Source organism: Fusarium tjaetaba (assembly GCF_013396195.1).
Source record: "Fusarium tjaetaba strain NRRL 66243 chromosome Unknown NRRL66243_c0000235, whole genome shotgun sequence".
Classification (NCBI taxonomy): Eukaryota; Fungi; Ascomycota; class Sordariomycetes; order Hypocreales; family Nectriaceae; genus Fusarium; species Fusarium tjaetaba.
In genome coordinates this window covers 1,510-23,039 of record NW_023501431.1, presented here as the reverse complement: position 1 = coordinate 23,039, position 21,530 = coordinate 1,510, and the positions used below count along the sequence as shown (strand labels likewise).

General features: G+C 49.5%; 7 protein-coding genes across 7 annotated transcripts; 5 read left to right on the top strand and 2 right to left on the bottom strand.

Annotated features, from left to right (window-relative positions):
* Positions 1 to 3,860: 3,860 nt before the first annotated feature.
* Positions 3,861 to 4,294, top strand: FTJAE_10166 (uncharacterized protein; the record flags this gene model as incomplete). The annotated part of the gene is made up of 2 exons (XM_037342980.1): positions 3,861 to 4,100; positions 4,151 to 4,294. The coding sequence occupies 2 exons, from the start codon at positions 3,861 to 3,863 to the stop codon at positions 4,292 to 4,294; spliced, it is 384 nt and encodes a 127-aa protein (XP_037202772.1).
* A 22-nt stretch (positions 4,295 to 4,316) lies between these two features.
* Positions 4,317 to 5,368, top strand: FTJAE_10165 (nuclear transcription Y subunit beta; the record flags this gene model as incomplete). The annotated part of the gene is made up of 4 exons (XM_037342979.1): positions 4,317 to 4,485; positions 4,561 to 4,803; positions 4,890 to 5,021; positions 5,157 to 5,368. The coding sequence occupies 4 exons, from the start codon at positions 4,317 to 4,319 to the stop codon at positions 5,366 to 5,368; spliced, it is 756 nt and encodes a 251-aa protein (XP_037202771.1).
* Positions 5,369 to 6,709: 1,341 nt separating this feature from the next.
* Positions 6,710 to 8,776, top strand: FTJAE_10164 (RNA polymerase I transcription factor Rrn3; the record flags this gene model as incomplete). Its single annotated transcript, XM_037342978.1, has 1 exon — positions 6,710 to 8,776. The coding sequence occupies one exon, from the start codon at positions 6,710 to 6,712 to the stop codon at positions 8,774 to 8,776; it is 2,067 nt and encodes a 688-aa protein (XP_037202770.1).
* A 1,174-nt stretch (positions 8,777 to 9,950) lies between these two features.
* Positions 9,951 to 11,560, top strand: FTJAE_10163 (alanine racemase; the record flags this gene model as incomplete). Its single annotated transcript, XM_037342977.1, has 3 exons — positions 9,951 to 10,116; positions 10,288 to 10,885; positions 10,951 to 11,560. 3 exons carry the CDS (start codon positions 9,951 to 9,953, stop codon positions 11,558 to 11,560), a joined length of 1,374 nt encoding a protein of 457 aa, XP_037202769.1.
* A 343-nt stretch (positions 11,561 to 11,903) lies between these two features.
* FTJAE_10162 (dopey) lies at positions 11,904 to 17,776 on the bottom strand (the record flags this gene model as incomplete). Its single annotated transcript, XM_037342976.1, has 6 exons — positions 11,904 to 13,205; positions 13,256 to 14,721; positions 14,771 to 15,006; positions 15,055 to 17,438; positions 17,491 to 17,618; positions 17,677 to 17,776. The coding sequence occupies 6 exons, from the start codon at positions 17,774 to 17,776 to the stop codon at positions 11,904 to 11,906; spliced, it is 5,616 nt and encodes a 1,871-aa protein (XP_037202768.1).
* A 655-nt stretch (positions 17,777 to 18,431) lies between these two features.
* FTJAE_10161 (vacuolar fusion MON1) lies at positions 18,432 to 20,237 on the top strand (the record flags this gene model as incomplete). Its single annotated transcript, XM_037342975.1, has 1 exon — positions 18,432 to 20,237. One exon carries the CDS (start codon positions 18,432 to 18,434, stop codon positions 20,235 to 20,237), a length of 1,806 nt encoding a protein of 601 aa, XP_037202767.1.
* A 186-nt stretch (positions 20,238 to 20,423) lies between these two features.
* Positions 20,424 to 20,972, bottom strand: FTJAE_10160 (uncharacterized protein; the record flags this gene model as incomplete). Its single annotated transcript, XM_037342974.1, has 1 exon — positions 20,424 to 20,972. The coding sequence occupies one exon, from the start codon at positions 20,970 to 20,972 to the stop codon at positions 20,424 to 20,426; it is 549 nt and encodes a 182-aa protein (XP_037202766.1).
* Between the last annotated feature and the right edge of the window lie 558 nt (positions 20,973 to 21,530).

The following is a 21,530-nucleotide window of genomic DNA, read 5'->3' as shown; positions in this document are numbered from 1 at the left end:
CCCCCGATGTTTCTGCTCCAGCCTCATTTGTATGTGGATAAGACGGACTTCCGTGGTCTGCTTGCCTTCCAAATGTCTGCCTTTCAGGCTGAACGAGCAACACGACGGAAGAAATGGAAAGATGGTGTTGATGCGTTGTACACTTGCTGCGCACTGTGGGGTTATGGCGGCAAAAGCGTCTGCATGCCCAACCGCGTTGAGGCCCCAGAAGCATCAGAGTTTTGACATGCAGGACGTCAAACAGACAATGTAATGCAATGCGACGCAAGACCTAGACAGCGGGCATGTGTTTGTATGGACAGAAACACCCCGATTGACGAGGCTTGCCCACCGGTTGCATTAACTGGCCATATGTACCTTCGTGTCAGACCACACTGCTGATGATGGTGATACCTTTCTTTTGAGGAGAAAAATGAGGAAATTTCCGCACACTCAATCGGTCTGAAACTCATGACTTTTGCGAGAGTTACCTCATATTTCATGCCTCAACTGAAGACGTGTGCATCAAGGCGAACTGCATGAGAATGAGAAAGCCAGAGGACGACAAAGATAGTACGATGGACAGCTAGCATTTCCCGTGTGCATGCAACGTCAATCAAAATGTCTGACTGATCTTCACCGAGATCTAAAAAGAGTCTGATCGATATGGGGCAGCCTAGCCATGAACTGCAAGTCATCATATGCTGCCTTCACTCCGATAGCTCTCCACCACCTTGTCAAGAGTAGCAGCAGCATCACCATGACCTTGTGGGGGCTAGTGTATTCCTCTGGCGCAGCAGATCGTTTGTTGACATGCAGAAGCCATGATATGTACTTCTGACTGGTTGATATTGCACCTGTGTCCCCTCCCTTAGTGGGAGGCCCTGCGGCACAGCGGTCGTTCCAATGCTTAGCTTGTTGTTCCGTGAAAATATGATCTCTGGAATGGCTTTGATGAGATCGAGTCCAATCAGACCTGAAGGGCAGAATGGCTGCTATTAGTGGCTTGCCGATAACGCCTTCACAGGCTTCTTTGTTGCTGGAAAACCGTTGTGTCAAACCACAATGTGCTGAGTTTGAAGATCTTCAGGAACTCTCATCATCGCAGTACGGTAGATCAACAAAGGATCTATCAATTTTCGTAGTCATACCGCCAAGTCGTCACTTAACGCACCTTGCCGACCTTGACTGTGCCCGGGTACGGTCAGCAGGAACTCTGATGAGGCTATCACAGTCGTTTATCCTAACCAGATACTGCCATATATGTTCTGAAAGCTGTTTGTGGCTTGTCCAGGTTGCATGCATTGGATTCCAGTTATGAGAAAGCCTTAACATTTGGCGTGAACTCCATATTGCTTACACTGGCCAGGGGAGGAAAGAAAACACAGGACCCTTGATCCTAAATGACAAAAAGACTTAGGTTATATAGCCTAAGATTAGGATAACCTTTGATGAATTTATTTTGACCTCGTATATCAAGGTTCGCTGTTTTCTTGCTCCCCGAGGCACTGGAAGGTTTGTTGGGGTCTCAGAAGCCCTGATAAGCTTTGAATCAACTAAAGTCCCAAATCAACTGTAGGGAACAATGGCATATGGTGGTAAGGCCTCTTTGATTGGTACAATCAAGCCGTAACTGGGATGACCAACACTCCAGTTTGTCGGGTCCTTGCAGGTATTGGACCAGGCCGTTGGCCATGTTTTACAAGGAGGCTGAACAATTTATTGGACTGTAATTTTTGAGCTGGGCTGAAAACTCGTGGCCAAGTTGCTGGCTTGCATCTGAGGCATACTATGCGGAAGCTTACAGGTTGTGAAGTACAAATGAGGCCGACAACGAGTTACCCCTACAGCTCAGCCCAAACTGAACCCTGGCGATGGAAGCGTGGATACAGTTTTGATGTAGCTTTATGCAAATGCCATTGTCGAATAAGGAGTCAGAGTGGCCCCCCTCTTCCGTTACCGCCCAGGTGGACTTGATCATGACCGGTCAAGTGCCTGATAGCGAGTGAGTGCCTGGATGTCATTTTGAGGAGGCATTGGAGATGGGGTCATTTGCAGAGATGGATGTGTTTGTTGAGAGACATATCCTGATCCAACAGCGCTGCAGTAGAAGGCCTCGCTGCAGCGCATCTATAGCAGAGCTGATATTGGGTGTAGCACCAGAATGGCCCATCTCGCACGTTTCCTCGGCCAGTACAGGCCAGTAGGTATCACTGTAAACACGGGTTCTTCTTCGTACGATGGTCCCCCAAAGCCAAGGTAGGTGAAAAAGAGTTTGCGACACACCGCCTGGGGCCATGCTCCTGTGTACCCGTGGGAGTGTTTGCAGCAACTTGCCTACCTGCTTTCCTAGACAAGCCCAGGGCTTTTGGCTCTAGCGGCTGAAGGAATCAAGGAAGCGAGCAGATGGATGGTCCATCGAGGGAGTATTCCTTGTCCGGGTCAGTCGGATTGATATAGCGGTGTCGAGAGGAGCAATAGTTATACAGGAATTTGAGCATCTCCTCAGCACTGTGCCTGTAAGCTTTGGTGTTGCTTGTGAGGGTTTACACGGCTAATAAACTTCAATGTGCTGCTTTGGCCCTACGCTGACAGCCAACCAGCTCATCAAAAAGGGATAGGTAGGGCCCAAGCTCGTCGTCGATAACATCTAACGTTAATATGGAAGCACTCCAGAGTATTAGAGCAACTAACTACCTACCTTACGTACGCTCCTAGGTACCTCAGCAATGGCGCCAGGGTCTAACTAAAAGTTAACAGTGCGGGTTAAGTTAGTGTGTACATACCTAGGTACGAAGGTTGCTGGGGCCAGGCACGCTTTAGGCTTTCAGCCTTGGCCTCGGGTTTGTTGGCGTGCCAGGGAAACGAAACATCTCTCCTAGTCAACCTCACTTGCACTTGCACTTCCATCCACCACCACCAAAAGCTGACCAAGTTTCTTCACCTTGCCCGAATTGATCAACGCAACTTTGACTAATTGGATCGCGTCTTGACCGCATATCCGCTACTCACCATCTTAATCATCTGGCTTGCTTAACAGCAGCTGCAATCAATCAATTGTAAGTCTCTTTTGCCAGAAAAGAACCCCACGCCCGCTGCTGCACTCCACATATGCACCTCAACTGCGACCACAAGCGAACAACTCAGACACCCTCTCGCTCGCTGCTCCTCGCACTCTCACTCACTCTAGCCTCGCCTCCATCGCCACTGAGCTCTTTGCTTTCCCCTGCTGGCGAACCCCATCGCGTTCCATCATCAATCAGTCATCGAATCTACACGCCCCAGCCCCGGCCTGTCCTGGTCCTCTTTGGCCTCCCAAGCTATTATTGATTGTTCCCTCTGACTCTGGATCTGACGCGATTTGGTAGAACCCCCGCGGCATATTGGAGCTGAAATTGGCGAACGAGACGCTTGCTACCCTCGTGTAACACATTCTTCAAGCTCCGTACCCGGTAGAACCTTCGCACTCCCGTGCAATTCGCCGTTGGTCTCCAGCTAAATCGCGACCCGAATCTGCGCCGCTCCGTCCCGTCGATTCTGAGACGCTCCCGGCCGACATCACCAGATACCTACTGAGGTGTATCGCCATCGCCATCGCTGTTGACCTGCGTCCTGCCGTCCTGCGCGTATCCTTTGAGCTTCCAACGCGTGTGCTACAGCTTTGTCTTGCGCGCGTCGGCTTTTGCTCTTGATTTGTATCTATCAGCCGGCTTGGGCCTGTTACAGAACAGCTCGAAGCTCGCGCGACTTGTCTACCTGAGGTTGATCTGTATTTCCTAGACTGTACGTACCAATATGTCTTTGATTGAATCAAAGCCCCTTCCTGTCCTCCTCCCATACCATGCATGCCCTTAATTCTCTACCGGACGGATCTCGAAGTCATGGTCCCCCCGCCTTCATCACTTCACTTGGCTTTTACACCGGAGGAGGCCCACCCCCCTCCGGTGCCTGCTCCGCTCCGTGTCCTGTATCTTGGTTACCTTACCCTTACCTCACCTCACCTTGTCTCGACAATAGACATCCACATCAACCACTCCTTCCCTCAGAAGCACACACCCCCAGTATTCCCAAGTGGACAGCGTCATAGCCCCAAGATCCCGGGCCAGGGACCACCTGCATTAGTGAAGAGGAACCCTCATCGGTACGGTACTCTTTGATTGACTTTGCCCAGCACGCACGGCAGAACCAAGACCCCTCCTCCTCTCTCGCACACCCTGACGCTTGCAAGCCCTACCATCTGCGACGTGGCCAGGGAACACATCATCGCAAGGTCCAGCTGTGCGAGCCCGAAATCCCCTTTGACAAAGGACGCTAGCAGCCGCTGCAGGTAGCCAAATATGTCGGATTCCCCCCAATCCGCTGCTCCCAAGGAGGTTGACCATGGTGCACCGTCACCCGACGACGAAGCACAAATGAACGAGCAACAAGACCCACAAGCCGCAAACTCAGCGGGCTACGAGTATGAGGGTGTAAAGGAACAAGATCGATGGTTGCCAATAGCCAATGGTACGTTATCTATCTACAGAGGCATCCTGATATGATTTGTTCGTCCCTTTCTGCGCGAGCTGTTTGACGCCTCAGCCCGCCCAGCCGTGCATATCTGGATCCCTCTCATGTCTTGCGATTCGTCCTCCAAATCACCCAAGGCGCCTCGCGCCTCCAAGGCCGACAGGGCTGATGAGCTTGATGCTAACATTCGAAACTTTGCTCCAGTTGCTCGTATCATGAAAAATGCACTACCTGAGAACGCAAAGATCGCGAAAGAGGCCAAGGAGTGTATGCAAGAGTGTGTTAGTGAATTTATCTCTTTCATCACAAGCGAGGGTGAGTTCTGGATTCACAGCCTTACTGAGACTTGCACTTGAAAATCCGAGTCATGTCTTGGATCTGCAGCATGCTGACTTGCACAGCGTCGGAGAAATGCCAGCAAGAGAAACGCAAGACCGTAAATGGTGAAGACATTCTTTTCGCCATGACATCTCTCGGTTTCGAGAACTACGCGGAAGCGCTGAAAGTTTACCTCAGCAAGTACAGAGAGGCAAGTCCAATACTCTACCAACAGGAACCCTGGATCTATTGAGTGAATGACTTGAAGATATGCTCCTTGCAAGCTTCGTCGCTGAAGGAGCCTATACCGAGTAGCAAAAGAAGTGTTTGAGGATACTTCTGTCATTCAGTTGCTAACGCGAATCACCAACAGCAACAGAATCAGTCGAACCGCGATCGAGTGGGCATCGATAACCAACAATGGATGAATGATGCCAAAACAGAGCCTAGTGCCGTGGGCGAATTTGGACAGGACGGAAACGGCGTCGAGGCTGGGGGTGATCCCAACTACATTTATGCCTCGCAACCTGGCCACAATGGCAACGCTGGCGAGGGCTACTAAAACGCTGCCTGCAGTGAGGAGTGGACGACGAAGCATGGCCCCAACAACCCACTACCTGGTCCCAACAGCGATCGTCCAACGTCCACTCGAATGGTTCTTCTGACCAGCGGCAGCATGTACCACTTGAACAGCACAGGCTCATTATATCGGTTGCGAGTATTAGCTCCGTGAACGGTATCGACAGCAATCCAATCATCTCAAATGCTGCACTGTAACGCAAGTGTATCTTTGTTCACAAGAAGCTTTCCTCCAGGATATGTACGTGAACTTGAGGCACTACGGCAGACTCACATGGTATGAGGTGGCGTTGAGGACGGTATTGTAGGGAAGCGCAGGGAGCATATATGATATGGGAAACACTACTAGGTTTGTGTTCAGAGATAGAGGTGCGATTTGCGTCTGGTTCTTACCTGCAAGCGTGGGAGCAGTCCCAAAATGATCAGTGTTAATAATCACGACAGACAGAAAGGGGGCCTTTGAGAAGCAGACTTAACGGATATGCATTGAGTCCAGAGGCAAGGAGTTTTGAGCCAGTAGTATTTAGATAAATAACACCCACAGTCTGTTTATTTCAGAATTCCTCCAAGTGTTTTGAGACTAAACCTCTTATTAATGTTTTGAGAGTAAGGTGATGACATGAGCTTTGAAGGCAAGACGGCAGTCCCCTCTATGGCGTTTTCTCATAACTACCTAGTAGGTAGAGAAAGAATCATGTATTTATGAAGTTGTGATCACGAGCGAAACTTGGAGTTTCTCGCAGTGATTGAAAGGTCAATAACCAATCTCAATGGGAAGTCGACACATGAAATAAGAACAAGTTGCAATGAATGAACTGAGGTTGACTTCAATATCAAATGTGACGCAATCACTAAAACAAAGGTAGAGTGACGGAGAAGATACACCACCTTTCCCAATACGGAAAAGCATCAGAGGCACGTGTGGTCCCCACCAAAAATCGTCGAAAAATTGGGTAGTTACTCGACAGAGAGAGAAATTGGAAAAAAAAGTTCCAATGGCCACCAGCGCTTAACAATCGACCCTCCGAGATTTCTTCATCATCGCTTCTACCCACAAGGCAGGAAAAGAAAACCGAGCTCTCCATCTTCCGGCACTCGTGCTATTGAGATATGCTTATTATGACTACTGACTCTTTACGGTCAAAGTTTCTGCATACTCTTCAGTCCATGATCATACCTTGATTGCCCACCCGAAGCACCCCCCTCTCTCTGTTGTTGCCTGAGAGACGCCACTCTCACTTCGAGTTAGCCATACTCCCCTCCATCGAGCGACAGCGCACCACGAAACGAGACATCTTCAAACATTCACTAAGGGCCTAAATCAATGAGACCCTTTACACCTACGACCAGGAATTTCTCTGGTCCAGCCCCAAGGAGCTCCACGCCTGTCCGCTCCATCCTCAAACCTGCATCTATCTTGGGGAGGAGAAAGGCCGAGTATGCTGGACTGAGCGACCCCGTCGACGCACCCGAGAGCCCCACGAAACGCCGCAAAATCTTGATAGACGAAACCCGAAACGTGACGTACGAAGTCGGACGACGGACCATGGATGAGGTGAAGCTCGAAGTCAGGACTGCCCTTGAAGAGCACCTGAGAGGAAACGACAGCCAATACGACACATTGAAGGAACTCTTCGCTAGCGACAAGCAGCGGTACCTACCACCCGTCGTTGGAGAGGAAGATGATACCCTGAAGCCCCACGAACTCCAGGTTTACGTGGTGGCTCTTACTGGATGTATTCCCATTCTCAAAAACAGAGTCTGTAATGGTCTCGTCCATACTGTTCTGAATTGCTCCTGGCTGGGACGAGACGATGCCTTCGTGAAAGTGTTTACTCATTTCCTGGCGGCCTTGGTCAGCGCCCAGGGTTCGTACCTGTCACCAGTTCTGATGATGATGGTGGGGAAATTCTGCGACAGTCGACCTTCAGTATGGAGTGTCCCAGATTTCCCTGAGGTCAGCCGCGAGACCATGCGCAATCGACTGCACAGCACCCTACAGTACTTGCTTCAGATGTTTCCTTCCGCAATTTCAGTGCTCGAGGAACTCCTCGTGAGCAAGTTGCCTTTTCACAACGAGTCCATGCGTGTTCACATGGCGTATGTCGACAACCTTCTTCGTATCAAGGACTATGTGCCCGACTCGCGTGACGAAGTTTTTGATATTATCCTGAAACGAGTTGTCCAGATCGACTCTCAGATGCAAACCGATCTGGAAGATCTGGACGATGATGTAACTGCTGCCGTCATGTACGCGCTACGCGAACATTCAGAAGGAGATGCGTGGGAGAATGACGACGATTCCGACGACGAGAGCGATGCGGAATCGGTCCATAGTGACGACCCCGATTTCGACGAGAATGTCGCCAGAATCAGGTCGATCAAGGGAAGCGTTGAAAAGATGGATGCCATGATGGATACACTGTTCAGCGTCTACACTCCTCATTTTACCAACCCTGGGTCGGACACCGCGTTCGACATGTTTACTGTCCTATTGCGCGAGTTTGAACAGCTGGTGCTGCCCACATACAAGTCTCGACACACGCAGTTCCTCATTTTTCATTTTGCTCAGATGCATGAGCGCCTCACAGACGCATTCTGCGGCCAGCTCATTGCCACTGCGTTCCAGGGAAACACGCCCAACGTCCTGAAGCAATCTGCCGCAGCATATCTCGCCAGTTTCGTGGCTCGTGGCGCTCATCTACCAAGCGGCCTGATCCGAAGTATCTTTGGGCTTCTTTTACATCACTTGGACCAGTACCGCAAGAAATACGAACCCTTATGTCGGGGCCCAGACCTGATGCGATTCACGCCATACTATAGCCTCGTTCAGGCCACACTCTACATATTCTGCTTCCGCTGGCAGGACTTGATCGTATCGACTCCGGAGTTCGTGGACCCCGAGGATCCGGCTTCATACATTGGTCAGGAGATGGAGTGGATGGGAACATGCAGAAAAGATCTTTCCGTGCAGATCTTTAGCAAACTCAACCCCCTCAAGGTCTGCGCGCCCGTAATCGTCGAGGAATTCGCCAAGATCTCGCATCGTCTCAATTTTATGTACGTCTATCCGCTGGTGGAGAGCAACAAACGCGTTCGCTTGACGCAATATCTCACGGCCACCTACTCGACAGGAGGAGCCCTTCGAGATGCTGGTTATGAGACGCAAGATGAGAGCTTCCATCAGTTAGACCCCTATTTCCCATTCGACCCTTATCAGCTGCCAGTTAGTAAAAGGTGGCTCGAGAACGACTACGTGCATTGGAAGGCGGTGCAAGGGCTAAACGCCGAGGACGAGGACGACAGCGAAGATGATATTGATGACGACCTTGATGAGGACGAGATTGAGGAGGGCACAGCGACGGATAGCGATGGTGAAGATTATGAATAGAGACGTGGCATAGTCATTTACGACGGAAGCATGGTTTGCGATTTGTGGTTTACAAAACACAGCAAGGCGTTGGGGAGGATTTGTTTGATTTACAAAGGCTTTGGTTCTATACCCGAGGGTGGTTCGGATGTGAAACAATCTCGAAAGTTACCATGAGATGAGAGCGAGTTATGGAATGCGCATACACTCTTCTAGACAGTGAGCAGGAAAAGAGAAGTTTACAACCCAAGATATATCCCTTTAGAGTTTTGTGTCACCATTCACTTGCGTTTGTAATCATTGCGCATGACTATTAATACCATCTCCGCGGAAAGATGAGCATCTGTGACGTAGGAGAAACCGTCAGCGAGCTTACAAAGGGGCCTTTCATTTCTCAGTCAAGAGTGCTCCGTACATGACCTAGATTTAGGGGCAGTAGAAAGAAACCTCAGTCCGGAGTCTAAGAAGACGAAAAGGCAAAGATAAGGTAATTAGTAGGGATAGCTCAGGGCAATCCATAATGAATTTGGCTTGTTCTCTGGTCAGTTTATTTCCTTGCCTTGATGAAAGGTCTTATTGATATCTACTGTGTAAGTCCTCTGACATGGAGCTCGAATGAATGGGGGAACTTGGAGCCGAAAGGCCTCTCGGAATAGGCAGAAAAGCTCCGATTCAGCTCGTGACTCGAGGACATGTCTGCTTTTCTGACTAGTATATTCTCTTCTCTTTCTCTCTTTCTCTCCTCTCACTTCTCCTTATAAGAATCACGACTTCTCTTCTCCTCTGACGGCGGTTTTATGTCAGGCTATTTTTAGTTCCTATCCTTGCCTTGTTCCTCGGAGGCCAAGAAAACAGCAAGTCTTATTATAGGGTGCCAAAATAAACTCATCAAAAGTCATCCTAAGCTTAGACTATATTACCTAAGTCTTTTTATCATTTAGGATCGAGGTTCTATATTTTCTTTCCTCCCCTAGCTTGTCTTGTCTTGTCTTCCTCCTTCCATCCTCCTTCCATTCCATCTACCGAACTCGCACGGGGCATATTCCGCTTCGAGATTTAATCCGCCCGCGCTTACTTAACCCAACGTAACACTTGGAAACCCACTCAAACTTTGAGACTCAGTCATTAAAGTGGGCTCATTCTCGAACTTAACATACAAAAGCCCTCCAGCAACAAATTGACATCTAATCACGTCATGGCAAATACAGCTACAGCTACATCAGACGAGAGACCTTCTTTTACCGAGTTCCTCAAAAAGACCAAGCAAAAGGTCGCTGGAACGCCATGTGAAGGCCCTGACTGTCCCACGCCTCAGCGGAGGGGGAGGAAGAGTAGAGGCAGCGTTGGGATGAGCAGCGAGTGTAAGTATAGAGCGTGCCCTCGTCATCTTCTTGTGTGATTTCAGTCGATCTCTTTCGTCCGCTCGATTCCGTAATGGTCCGGTTCAGTGACTGGACACTCTTCGACCTAAATTCTCAGACAGTCGTGCAAGACATCTATATCACCCAGACACCACTAACACCCCCCCCCAGCACCCGAAAACAGTAGTGAAACTTCACCCCAGAAATCTCGCAAGTCTCTCACTGCAACTGAGAAAGCAAAGCTGCGCCGGACCCAGGTTCGACGGGCTCAGATCCAGCATCGTCAACGCAAAGCAGAATATCAGAAACAACTCGAGCTCGACATCACTCACTTCCGTGAACTTATCGCCTTGACGGAATTTGAGTCTGAACAACTCAAAAAGGACAATGACTCTATCAAAGATCTATTAACAAATAAAGGCATCACCATCCCAAGATGCAAGTCTAGTACCTGCTCTATACGTCACCGTCTTACCAAGGAGGTGGTTGCTGGCGACAATGATGCTTGGATCGACGACACGCTGGGCGTTAAGTTGCGGACCGGGGATCCTACTTTTCAAGAATACGATCAAGACGGTGGAGAGATATTTGCCGATATCAACGTTGACGACATTATTGTCACTCTCAAGAAGGATGAATCGATGGAGACGCCAGCTTTCAGTATCCGATCAAACGAATCAAGCAGCAACTCTACGAGTTCGCCACCGCCATTACCGGATCTCAACCTGACTCCTGATGAGGAGCAAAAGGCTGTCAACTTCATCCTCTCGTAAGTCCACCCTGAAGCTCACACTGCATCATGAATGTTGCGATGGCCTCGCTGACATTTCACAGACTTGAACATATCTGTTGGGATCACTTCTTCGTTGGTGACTTTCCATCTCACTCTCACCTCTCCAACGACGAACCCAAAGGCCACTGCCTCATGGCGTCTTCACTCTGCATGGCCAACGCACCTTTGGATGTATTTGGTGACCGCAAGCTAGTCTCTTCAGCATCATCTTGCCACAATCGTCGCTCTCTCGGCCTGGATCCTTACGTACCTTCCGTTCACCTGGAGTGGCCATCTCCCCGAATATCATTATCCTCCCTCTATGGCCTAGCACAGAGTCTCAACCCCGGCGACTTGGAGATCACTCCTGTACAAGCCTGGTTCGAGCTAGCGTCACGCTTTGACAAGAGTCTTCTGCTGGAAAGGCTAGACTTACTAGGCACGGAACTTGTTGGCGTATCGAAGTGTCTGGAGTTCGGGGCTGTTATGGAGAAAGATGCTTTTGAGAGTGTTGTTGCGAGGGTGTACGGGGGCACTCTTGAAGAAGCCATGGCCGCTGCCGCGATTATCGATCCACAACTGAGCAGTGTTTGCGATATTTCTCGCATGAGGAATTTTCAGGCCAGCCTTCTCACGAACCAACCAGGCTTTGTGGGATATGCTCAGAGCTAAGGTGTTTTGTAGCCAGGAGCTGAAATTTTCGTGTCGGGTCCGGGGTTTTCGTTTTCTTCTTCTCTCCCTTCTCAAACGGTTTCATCTCCGTTCAGCCGATCACCCCAAGGCGAATTATCGAGATGTCTCGTATGGGTCTAGAATATCTCGGGTTTGGTTTCACGAGATATCACTTTGCACAGCAGTCAAGGCTTAACAGGGTTTGAACGTACATGCATATGCTTAGGACAGTTTAACTCTCTTTTCGGATCTCGTTCTTTTTTTTTTTTTCACCAGATAGGTCGCTAGAGAATATCCACTCTATGAAATTCATCTCCCCCCTGTTGTACATGAGTTATCATCTCTACAATGCCCTAACTATACTCCTCTCATCAAAAATATCCTTCAATAAGCTTGAGATGCAGGCATCTCGATCAACTCGGCCCATTGCGTAAGTAGACTCAAAGGCAAAGATGCTAAGCTGTCCAAAGAAGGGCCGGAGTACCTTGGCCACCAGTTCATCCTTTCTATCAAGGCTGACATCATCATTAATGCCCCCTGGTCCGAGAAGGGGTCGTCGAGATGAGCCACGTGCCACTGGGTTGACAACGGAAGAGGATTGGAAGCCAGAGCTATTGACGGAAGCCCCGAGCTCGTCAGACAGCTCGTCAACGAGGGCTACAGGTTGATAGGTGGATGGCCGATACACGGCATCGATGGTGTCAGTGATGAAGAGCCATTCATGAAGCTGGAAATCATCCGGTGCCACACAGATCAAAAGATCTAAAAGTTTGCAAGCCTGCAAAACTGCGGCGTTGGTGTAAGTGTCAGAAGCAGTGCTGTTGTCGGGTGCAGCTACAGAAGATATTGCTGCATGAATCTCAGCGTTGACAACGGGCCATAACATGCCTAGATGGATAGCACTAGTTCTCAATGCCAGTGCACGGAATACCATGTAGATATCCGCTCTTGTAGTTGATGATGGCGAGGATGTTGACGAGGCGCCCAGAAGCTCAGCCAGTCTACTAAATATCTCTGACAGATCCGAAACGAATGCGTCTTCAGAGCCCGCGATAATCAATGTGGCAATTCTCCGGAGGTTGAGTTGCGTCTTGCGATCAGCTTCGAGGCGAGCTGAAGTTGCTCCAACGCCAAAAACAATGCCGGCTGTCGAAGGGGCATTGATACGACCCACGATCTCTGGCATCTTCTCCTTGTCCGTAAGAGTCCATTGTCTTAACAATGGCAGCCAGTCTTCCTTGGCCAAATCAAGATCCATACCAAAGAACTTGGAGTCGTTAAAAGCATCACCCACATCCTTCTTCCAATTCTTCTGGTTATTATGGACTCGTGATAATTCGTGCAGAAGACACATCGTGTTCTTCGATACTATGTCAGGGAATCCTTTGGCCCTCAAGGTTGGTCCAATAACATTAGTAGAGATAGTGGCCGTAGCAGAGAGGACTCTATCAGGCTCAACCAATACTTTTGTCAGCTTTGGAACGATAGAGGCCAATATAGAGATGATGTCATCTGGCCCTCCGCTGGCTCCGTTCAGGGAGTTCCCAGAGTCGGACTTAGGAATACCACCGCCCGATGTTGTTGAGTCTGTGAACGCCACAGGTCTTGTAGTGAAAAGAGCAGCAAGGAGACGGATAAAGGTGTCCTGTAACGATGTTAGCAAACAAGCATGTTATAAATGAGGACATAACATACCCCTAGTTCCTTTCTCATCCTCCTTTGTTCTCCAAAGTTGGTGTTGTCAACTTTCTCGCCTAAAAGAGCCGCAAATCCCAGGAGGTTTGGCAGTGTTTGTCTATGTGGGAATGGGTTCGTGAGAAGGTCTTTGAGGAACGCCATGCAATCCTGCCATATTTCGTCCATAGCATCATCATCCAAGGTCCTTGTGTACTCCACAAGAAACCAGACAAGATCAGTGTCTTGCAGGGATATTGTCATTGTGGACTTGGATGCAGTGTCTACGGCACCGGCACCGGCACCAGTCCTCCGGTAGATGGCATTGAACAAGGCAGGTATGCAGTGCTTGGGCCGGCATGCCTCTAACGCAGAAAGCATATTGAAGACCTGGGTTGACTCAGCACCATCAATTGATTGTTTCCATAGAGCAATGACCGTCTCCAGGCATTGGAGATTCTCTGCAGCGAAGAGATGTTCAAGTAATCTCCTAGCACGATTACGCATGCGCAAGGATGTATAGTTGAATGACCCAAAGGAGCCTTGATCTTGCTTGCTTGAGTCATTGCCTTGACCCCATGTCCAAATCTTGAAACAGATGCGGACAGCATCCTGGAACGCCAGATGGACCGTCAGTCGGTCATTTGCCGTAGCACTGCGAGACTGGGGGGTATCTGATTGCCACACGTTTGACACCATGCTTCCGAAGAGAGACTGGGGCTGATCCGGGCTCTTTACCACCTGTGTACGAGCCTCCTCGTTCAGGAGCTGCTGATGTGCCCGTGCCAGAACTTGCTCAAGGCCATTGAGGAGGAAAATAAGGGTAGACTCAGGTGACGATTTCTCGCTACCAGGAGATAGGGCAGTGGAGGAGAAAGTTTCCCGCAAGTTGGCAAAGGTTTTACCGATTTCTCTACAAAGTGTCTCAACCAAGGGAATAAGTACCTGGAAGATAGAGTCGGAGTATAGCGGCAAGCACTCGGACACGAAAGCAACCCAGCTGTCTAGAACCGGGCGGCTACTGGGTGAGCTGAGACCGTCTTGCAGGCACTGGAGAAGTTGAGGTGGCGGTGGCGAGATTATCCGGGCTTCTGACACTGAAAGTGATGGTCGACTTCCCCTTGGGTCGAATGAGGATGGTCGTCTTTCAGATATAGGGGAAGTTGGAACGTCAGCCGGGGTGATATCTCTAAGCTTGAGTGTATCATAAACAACATCAAGCAAAAGAACCTGCACATATCCATCCGAGCTGTGAAGAGACTTCTCAAGTCGGTCGATAAGTACATTTTCAAGGCGCTGAGCTGATAGGGAGGCAGCAAAAGGACTAATGAGAAACTTATGCAGAAGGCTGAGTGCGTATCTATACAGCTGGTTGACACGATCTTCAAACTCCTTAGTAGCATTGTCAGGGGCGTTGGCCGTTATGCACCTCATGCATACGCGAACAAAGAACTCTTGCAATGTCATCTCATTTTCTTCACCCCCAGCTTGCATCAAGTCAGACTCAAGTTGCGCATGTGTACACGGGTGACTTACAACTGATTTGCATATGCTGACCATGAAAGGAAACATGTTTGGACGACAGCACGGTCCATGAAATATCTCCAGCGCACGTCAATATATTTGAAAGTGTTCTGAGGTAGTAAAGACAAAGATCCAGATCCGCGTCCTCGGAGAACGACAATGAATCTTGATTGGGTTTCTCGCCATTCTGTGTTAGGGTCTGCAAGAAGGGTACGCCGGATAACCTGGAAATGAATAACAGAAAGAGCCTGGTATTCATTAGCCGTGGTTTCCAAATTATCAGAACTGAGACCTACCTATCAATCCCCAGCATTGTGTTAAGCCAAGCCTTGACTGTCATATATAAAGGGGTCCGATCGTCTTGTAGGGCATCAAGGATAAGGAATACTGGCTGTGTGAGTATAATATCGTAGTTGTCGGCTCCCGCAAGGCGCGGGACGCTTTTCATATCCTGTGTCGGGGTCTTAGAACCTCGACGCTCAGGTGACACATTGTCTTGTAAAGTGTGTGACCATAGCACACTCAAAGCACGACCTTTGTCAACAGCCTCGATAGCTCCCAGACGAGCGGTCTCTTGTGAGATGATAAGACTGGACAATGCTGCTTCAATATCGCGATTGGATGTGGACAGAGCCGACTGCAATTGCCATAAACACCTGACTGCTTCGACATGGTATTTTGGCTCAGATGCTGAAAGGTAAGTCCAGGCATGCCGGACCAAGAGAGGCACCAGACTTGATAATTGTGCTGTCTCGATCCTCTCAGCATAGTAAAGCTGAGTCAACAGTTGCAGGATAGCCGAGAAGGACGAAAACGCCATGATATCTGGGTGTTCAAGGAGTCCAAGCATGAGTTGCAGGAGTTCCTCCTCTTTGGCTTCATATGTTCTTGGGGTCTTGTGGATCACAAGAACGAGTAATCGAATACAAGCATTGAGATCAGTCTCAGATGATACCATATCCTGGCAGACAAATTGAGCAGCCTTTTCCAGGATAGCTCGTCCTATAGTCAAAGCATTAAAGGGGGGAGCAGACGCCTCAATATTACCCTGTTCATTGACATAAAAGCTCTGTGACTTCTTCAAAATCTCCACGTTTGTCGGCAAACTTCTGCTTCGATTCTCTGAGTCCTTGCTGATCACAGGAAAGACCCTCTCTGGAACGAGCTCCAAGAGTGACATAGCAACGCTCAGGGCTTGGGTAGAAAGGGACAACATTTGCGGATCCAAGTGGTTCTTAGCGGAGACGCGCTCTTTGAAGTCTTGGAGCATAGCCAATGCTGTCAGACAACACAGAGGTGCATGAAGTGTGACCATCTCTTCCTCCCGCACGTTGAAGTTGGACAAGATAAAGTTGACGAGTGAAAGTTTGTCGTTGCGCTCGGGTGGACTGAGAGCTCCAGGACCCAAAGCCTGGGCAAGAAGTGAAGCAATCTCACCATAGATGAGGCCGCTCTCGATACCATCGAAGAAGACGCTAGCACTCCGCAAGACTTCGCTAAACTCTGTCTTGCTTGAGGCAATGTCCTTGAATCGACGTACGCTCTCGATAATGGGCAGAAAAACTTCAGGGACAACTAAACCGCCAATTTCCCATCGATCCATCAAAGACAAGCATATTCTGTAAGGTTTGGCGCGTTCACTAGCTGTATTATGAGAATTGCTTTCAATCATTTGCAGGATAGCCTTAGTCAGGGGTTGCAATCCGAATTCTTCGAAATAGTTAGTCTTTGAAGCCAAGAAGGCATGCTGGTCAGCAGGAGGGCTGGATGGATTGTCGCCGCTGGCTTCATGTTCAGCGGCTGGTTCAGGCCCCAGCAGCCACGCCCAAAGGCGTCTGTTCAAACTCATATCACGCCGAGTGACTACGCCAATGGCCGCTTTGAGCAGTAGTTCGAGGTCATCCGGCTTTACTCGGGACTGAATAACATGAGCATTTAGTGGGAGATGAGAAACTAGGAGGTCCAAGAAGCCGCGCTGAATTAGTAGCTGTTCATCAGAAAGGCCACTCGCAAAGCAACGTAGCAAGAGCCCTGGCTCTGGGGATGTCACAAGCTCCGCGAGCTTGCTTTGAGTATCTTCGTCGCTATCGCTTTGCGATGTCGCTGACTTGTTCGGGTCAGGGGCTGCCCTTGGCCCCAAAGGCGGCAGAGAGCGTACCAAGTACGCCAGTGCCCCAGAGCGACGACTCTGGCTAGTGATCGATGCTAAGAAGAAACATTGCCAAAAGAAAGCATCGCCTGAGGAGTGCTGATTGGTGATTTCTTCGCTATACGAGGGCCTAATGGCATGCTTGAAACTCTCCACAAGGCGCAGTGTTCGATCAAAGTCTTCACTTGTCTCTTCTTCGAGGCCAGGAAGCAGAGCAAGTATTATAGATTTCATTGCTGGGCGAAGCGATCGGGGGTCGATGCCAAGGAAGTGCCGTTCCAGGAGATCTAGATATGGTGCCCTGACTGATAGCGAAGCAAAAGAGAGGACTGTGGCCAATCCTGGCAGATATAGAGGTAGGTCTCTCGATAGACCATCTTTGCCAATGACCGAGAATACCAGGTTATACAATTCGAGAGCTTTTTGGTGCACGCCAGACGGGAGGGAGGGATTGAGGCACTGTGAGAGTCGTTTCGCAACAGTCGCTTTGGACGGGATGGCATTGATCGACTTGGGACGAGCTTGTAGAGCCTGAGATTCGTTATTAACCTATACCACCTGGTAATTTCCGCATACATCATACCTTGAGGAGCTTGTTCAGAAACGAAATGTAGTCTGCCCATTCCTCCAAAGCTGTCTCGAACAAGACAAGTGCCCTATCAACTCCGTGTGCATATTTGCGATAAGATTTATCTTTGATGGCATAATCTTCTGCGCTGTGAGTCAGAAAATGATCCAATTTCTCTCTGTATTAAAGGCGCACACCCACCTTCACCCAGCTGGTTCCTCCATTGGCGTGGAATAGGTGATTCTCGACCCGAGCTCTCGGGAGACACTGAGCGGCGACCGGACCCGGGCTCAAGAGCCATGGCTAGTGAAATATGCGCTTATAGGTGAAATCAAGGACATTGGGTATCCTACCGTGTTGCGACAGCAGCAAAAGGCATCGCTAGAGGCTAAGGATCGCAAAAAAATGGTCTACAGGGTCTTCTATGAATCGTCGTAATCATGCAGGCGCACCGATCTCAATCAGAAGGCTACGTGGAGCATATAGGTAACTTCAACTGCACCCACTGAAACCGCCCTGAAATTGGCGGAGCTCTGTGAGTGTGGAGGGCTTTGATTGGCTTGAGCTCGCAAGCCTTAGACCTGTTAGTGCAAGGCTGCAACAGCTCCAGCACGTCATGCCCCCAAAGGGAAGCAAGAACCAAAAGCTTAGGTAGGTAGGACCTCTTATCTAAGTGATAAAAATACTTAGTGAACTCAGTCTATTTTATCCAGCTTTTAGACCAGTTTATTTTGGCACCACTATACAACGTCACAAGAGCCGCGCCGCCTCTTTTTTTGTCGATATCATCGCTTCTTGATCATATGCGGCCTCTCAAGATGGCATAATGGCATCGCCTCATATCTCCAGAGGATTTCCAGGTCGTATGATTCTGGCAAAAATAAGTCTTCTTCCTTCTCCCCCCCCAACAGGCTTCTCTGCCAAGAAATGCGACGAGTGAGCTATCCGCCGCAATCATGGAGTCAGATAAGATGATCCAAAACCCAGCGTCTCCCATAAACGAAGATTATCGTCCACCTCTACCGCCTCGGCCGTCAACGAGCTCTACCGACACAGCCTCACTGCAAGCTCATGCTACCACGGCAATAACTCCTGTTGAAATACAGACGCTCTCTTTTCCTGATGGATCTCGAGGGACATTTCCCACTCCTGGGCCCGAATCACTCCCAAGCCCCGCCGAGGGTGATCATGCTTCCCCAAATCGACAAGAGAGTAGTGGCAGCGGTGAGGCAGACGAGACTGCTAGTATCATGAGTTTTGCACCAACAATGCGACCTGCTGGCGACATCGCAAGTCTACTTACCGGTGAACTACATAAGAAGAGTCCAGCTTGGAAGATGCTGCGAACTCAGTCGGCCACTGTTCTTCCTTTCGAGAAAGGCAGAGTAGGCGCAAACGATCGTTTCGCTGAGTTTCACCACGAGTTCAATCCTCTACCAGAGGATTACGACGAAGATGCTGAATCTGACATCTTGCATCTCTGGAAGTCGAAACTGAAGCATTATCTGATTCTTTCATCAGCCGGAAAGCCAATTTGGAGCCGCTATGGAGATCTAAGTCTGATAAACTCCTCCATGGGCGTTGTTCAAACCATCATTTCATTCTATGAAGGTGCCATGAATCCCCTCCAGGCCTTTTCTGCCGGGGATACTCGTTTTGTCATCCTGACCAAAGGCCCGCTCTACTTTGTCGCTATCAGCAAACTGGGCGAAAGCGACTCGCAGATACAGGCACAATTGGATGCGCTACATATGCAAATCTTGTCAACACTAACCTTGCCCAGACTAACTCATATTTTTGCGAACCGACCGTCAACCGACTTACGAAAGCCTCTCGAAGGGACTGAGGGTCTTCTGTCTTCTCTGGCTGATACGTTCACAAAGGGGTCTGCTTCGGCTTTGCTTGGATCTTTAGAATGTCTCCGGCTTCGGAAGTCTCAGCGGCATGCAATCAACAATACTTTCCTGAAATTGCGTACAGATAAGTTGCTGTATGGTCTAATTGTGGCTGGTGGGAAACTTGTCAGCGTCATTCGGCCTCGTCGACATTCACTTCATCCTAGCGACCTGCAACTTATTTTCAACATGCTCTTCGAGAGCGACGGCATCAAGGGTGGTGGTGGAGAGAACTGGATCCCCATTTGCCTACCCGCTTTCAACAACAAAGGTTATCTTTACATGTACGTCAGTTTCTTTGACGGCACTACTGGCGATCAAGCTAGTTCTCCTACAGCGGCACAAGGGCGCTCGTCAGGAGAAGAAATCGCAATGATCCTCGTAAGCACGGATCGCGAGAGTTTCTTCGAGTTGAAGCAGATGCGGGACAACGTCGCCCAGCAGCTTGCTAAAAACGGGACATTGGCTATTATTCAGAACGCCACCCGTCTTGGTCGGCCAAAAATACACGAAATTGCCCCTGGGAGTCAAGTCAGCCACTTCCTTTACAAGTCGCGGGCCAATGTACAATTCTGCATGGCGTCATTGGAGCCGCACTTCACTGGTCTTGTTGATCGCAGGAGATTGATGACGGTGTACCACGAGCTTCATGCATCCATTCACGCCAAACATTCACATCTCAAAGTTCTGCACGCTGTCGGAGATGATGCAACTTCATTGGCCTGGACCACACCTGTGTTTGAGTTTTACTGTGTTGCTGGACCTAATGTGTCGAGAGCGACCATTACACAAGGAGCGAACAAGATTATCCAGTGGGCCAAGAGGGAAGAAGAGCGCCTTTTCATCATTGGCGGTGGTGTATTCTGAGGACGTGCCTCCTATTGAGGTCTGGTTCCTCGGTAATCCTAAAATCCAAGACCCTTGGTCTTGCAATCGGTCATCTCATAGAGCCGAGCAGAAACAAAGTGCCTCCTAACGCCGACATTATTCGTTACTAGCCTTCCCACCTCATTAATAATTAAGATAAGGGTACGTGAAGTCCTTTTCAAATCATCACTTCGATCCTGCCTTCGAACTTGGCAACCTAGTGACAGCAAAAACTTGGCTGTCGTGGGTTGCTCGGCCGCCGTCGGGCTCTGAATGTGTGATGTTATCGGATGAAGGTGACGTTATATCGCTTGTTGGGCTCTGGGCTGAGTGACCCTCAAAATAGTCGTCCTTGGGGTCATCCTTGGAGTTGGACCGCGTGCGTACAGCTCCCCATGATCTCTTTGCCCACTCCAGGATGCGATCATTGACCTTTGACCGACGCTTGGTCTCTGATTCCCAGGAGGCATTGCGGTGTTGAAGGGGTGACGGTCGGTCACCATCACAGCCAAAACTGTTACGGCTAGTTGTGCCAGTTGAAGGAAAACTCATGGTGTCGGTTGCGAGAGTTGTTCTCGAGGCGTTCATGATGTCCAACGAGAAGGGTGCATCGAAGTCCTCATGAAATCGGGGGCTGCGTATTGATGGGCTTTGAAGTAATGACCCAGGTCGTTGAGATTCATAGGGATCCCGAGCTGGGAGCGGGAGAGTGAGGACGGGCCTTCGATCCGTCATTGTGGGCGAGACACACTGAATCCGGTACTGAGTGTGTGGTGTGGTGAGACGGGTGTTGGAAGGTGTCGATGTTGACACTGTTATAAGAAATGAGCCACGTCGGCTGAGGATCGGGGATAAGAATCAGAAACTTGTGCTTACCCTCCAAGCTCAGAGCTGAAGGAAGGACGTTGTCTATCGCTGGTGCTTTGTTGACTTTCTAGAGCCGGGCGAGAAGGCAAAGGGTTCCCTTTTGTTCAAATTCAAAGGCCCGTTAAACATGTGCATCCGACATTAGCTTGAGCTCAAAGTCCAAGTGTGCGATAGACCCCTGACTAGGCTTGGACAAGCAATCATGGAGCCAACCAAGTGGGCTTCACAAACTGCGGGGATGATACGGTGACCAGTTGAATGACAGAGATTGCCAGGCTCTGCCTGCTAGAGTCGTCCACAAGGACGGAAAATCTTGAAGGGTGGCCGAGGCATTTGAGTTGTGATAGAACCCACACACCAAGAGTAACAATAGTAACATCAAACTTTCCCCCAACATTTTAGGCTTAAATCTGAAGAAACAGATGA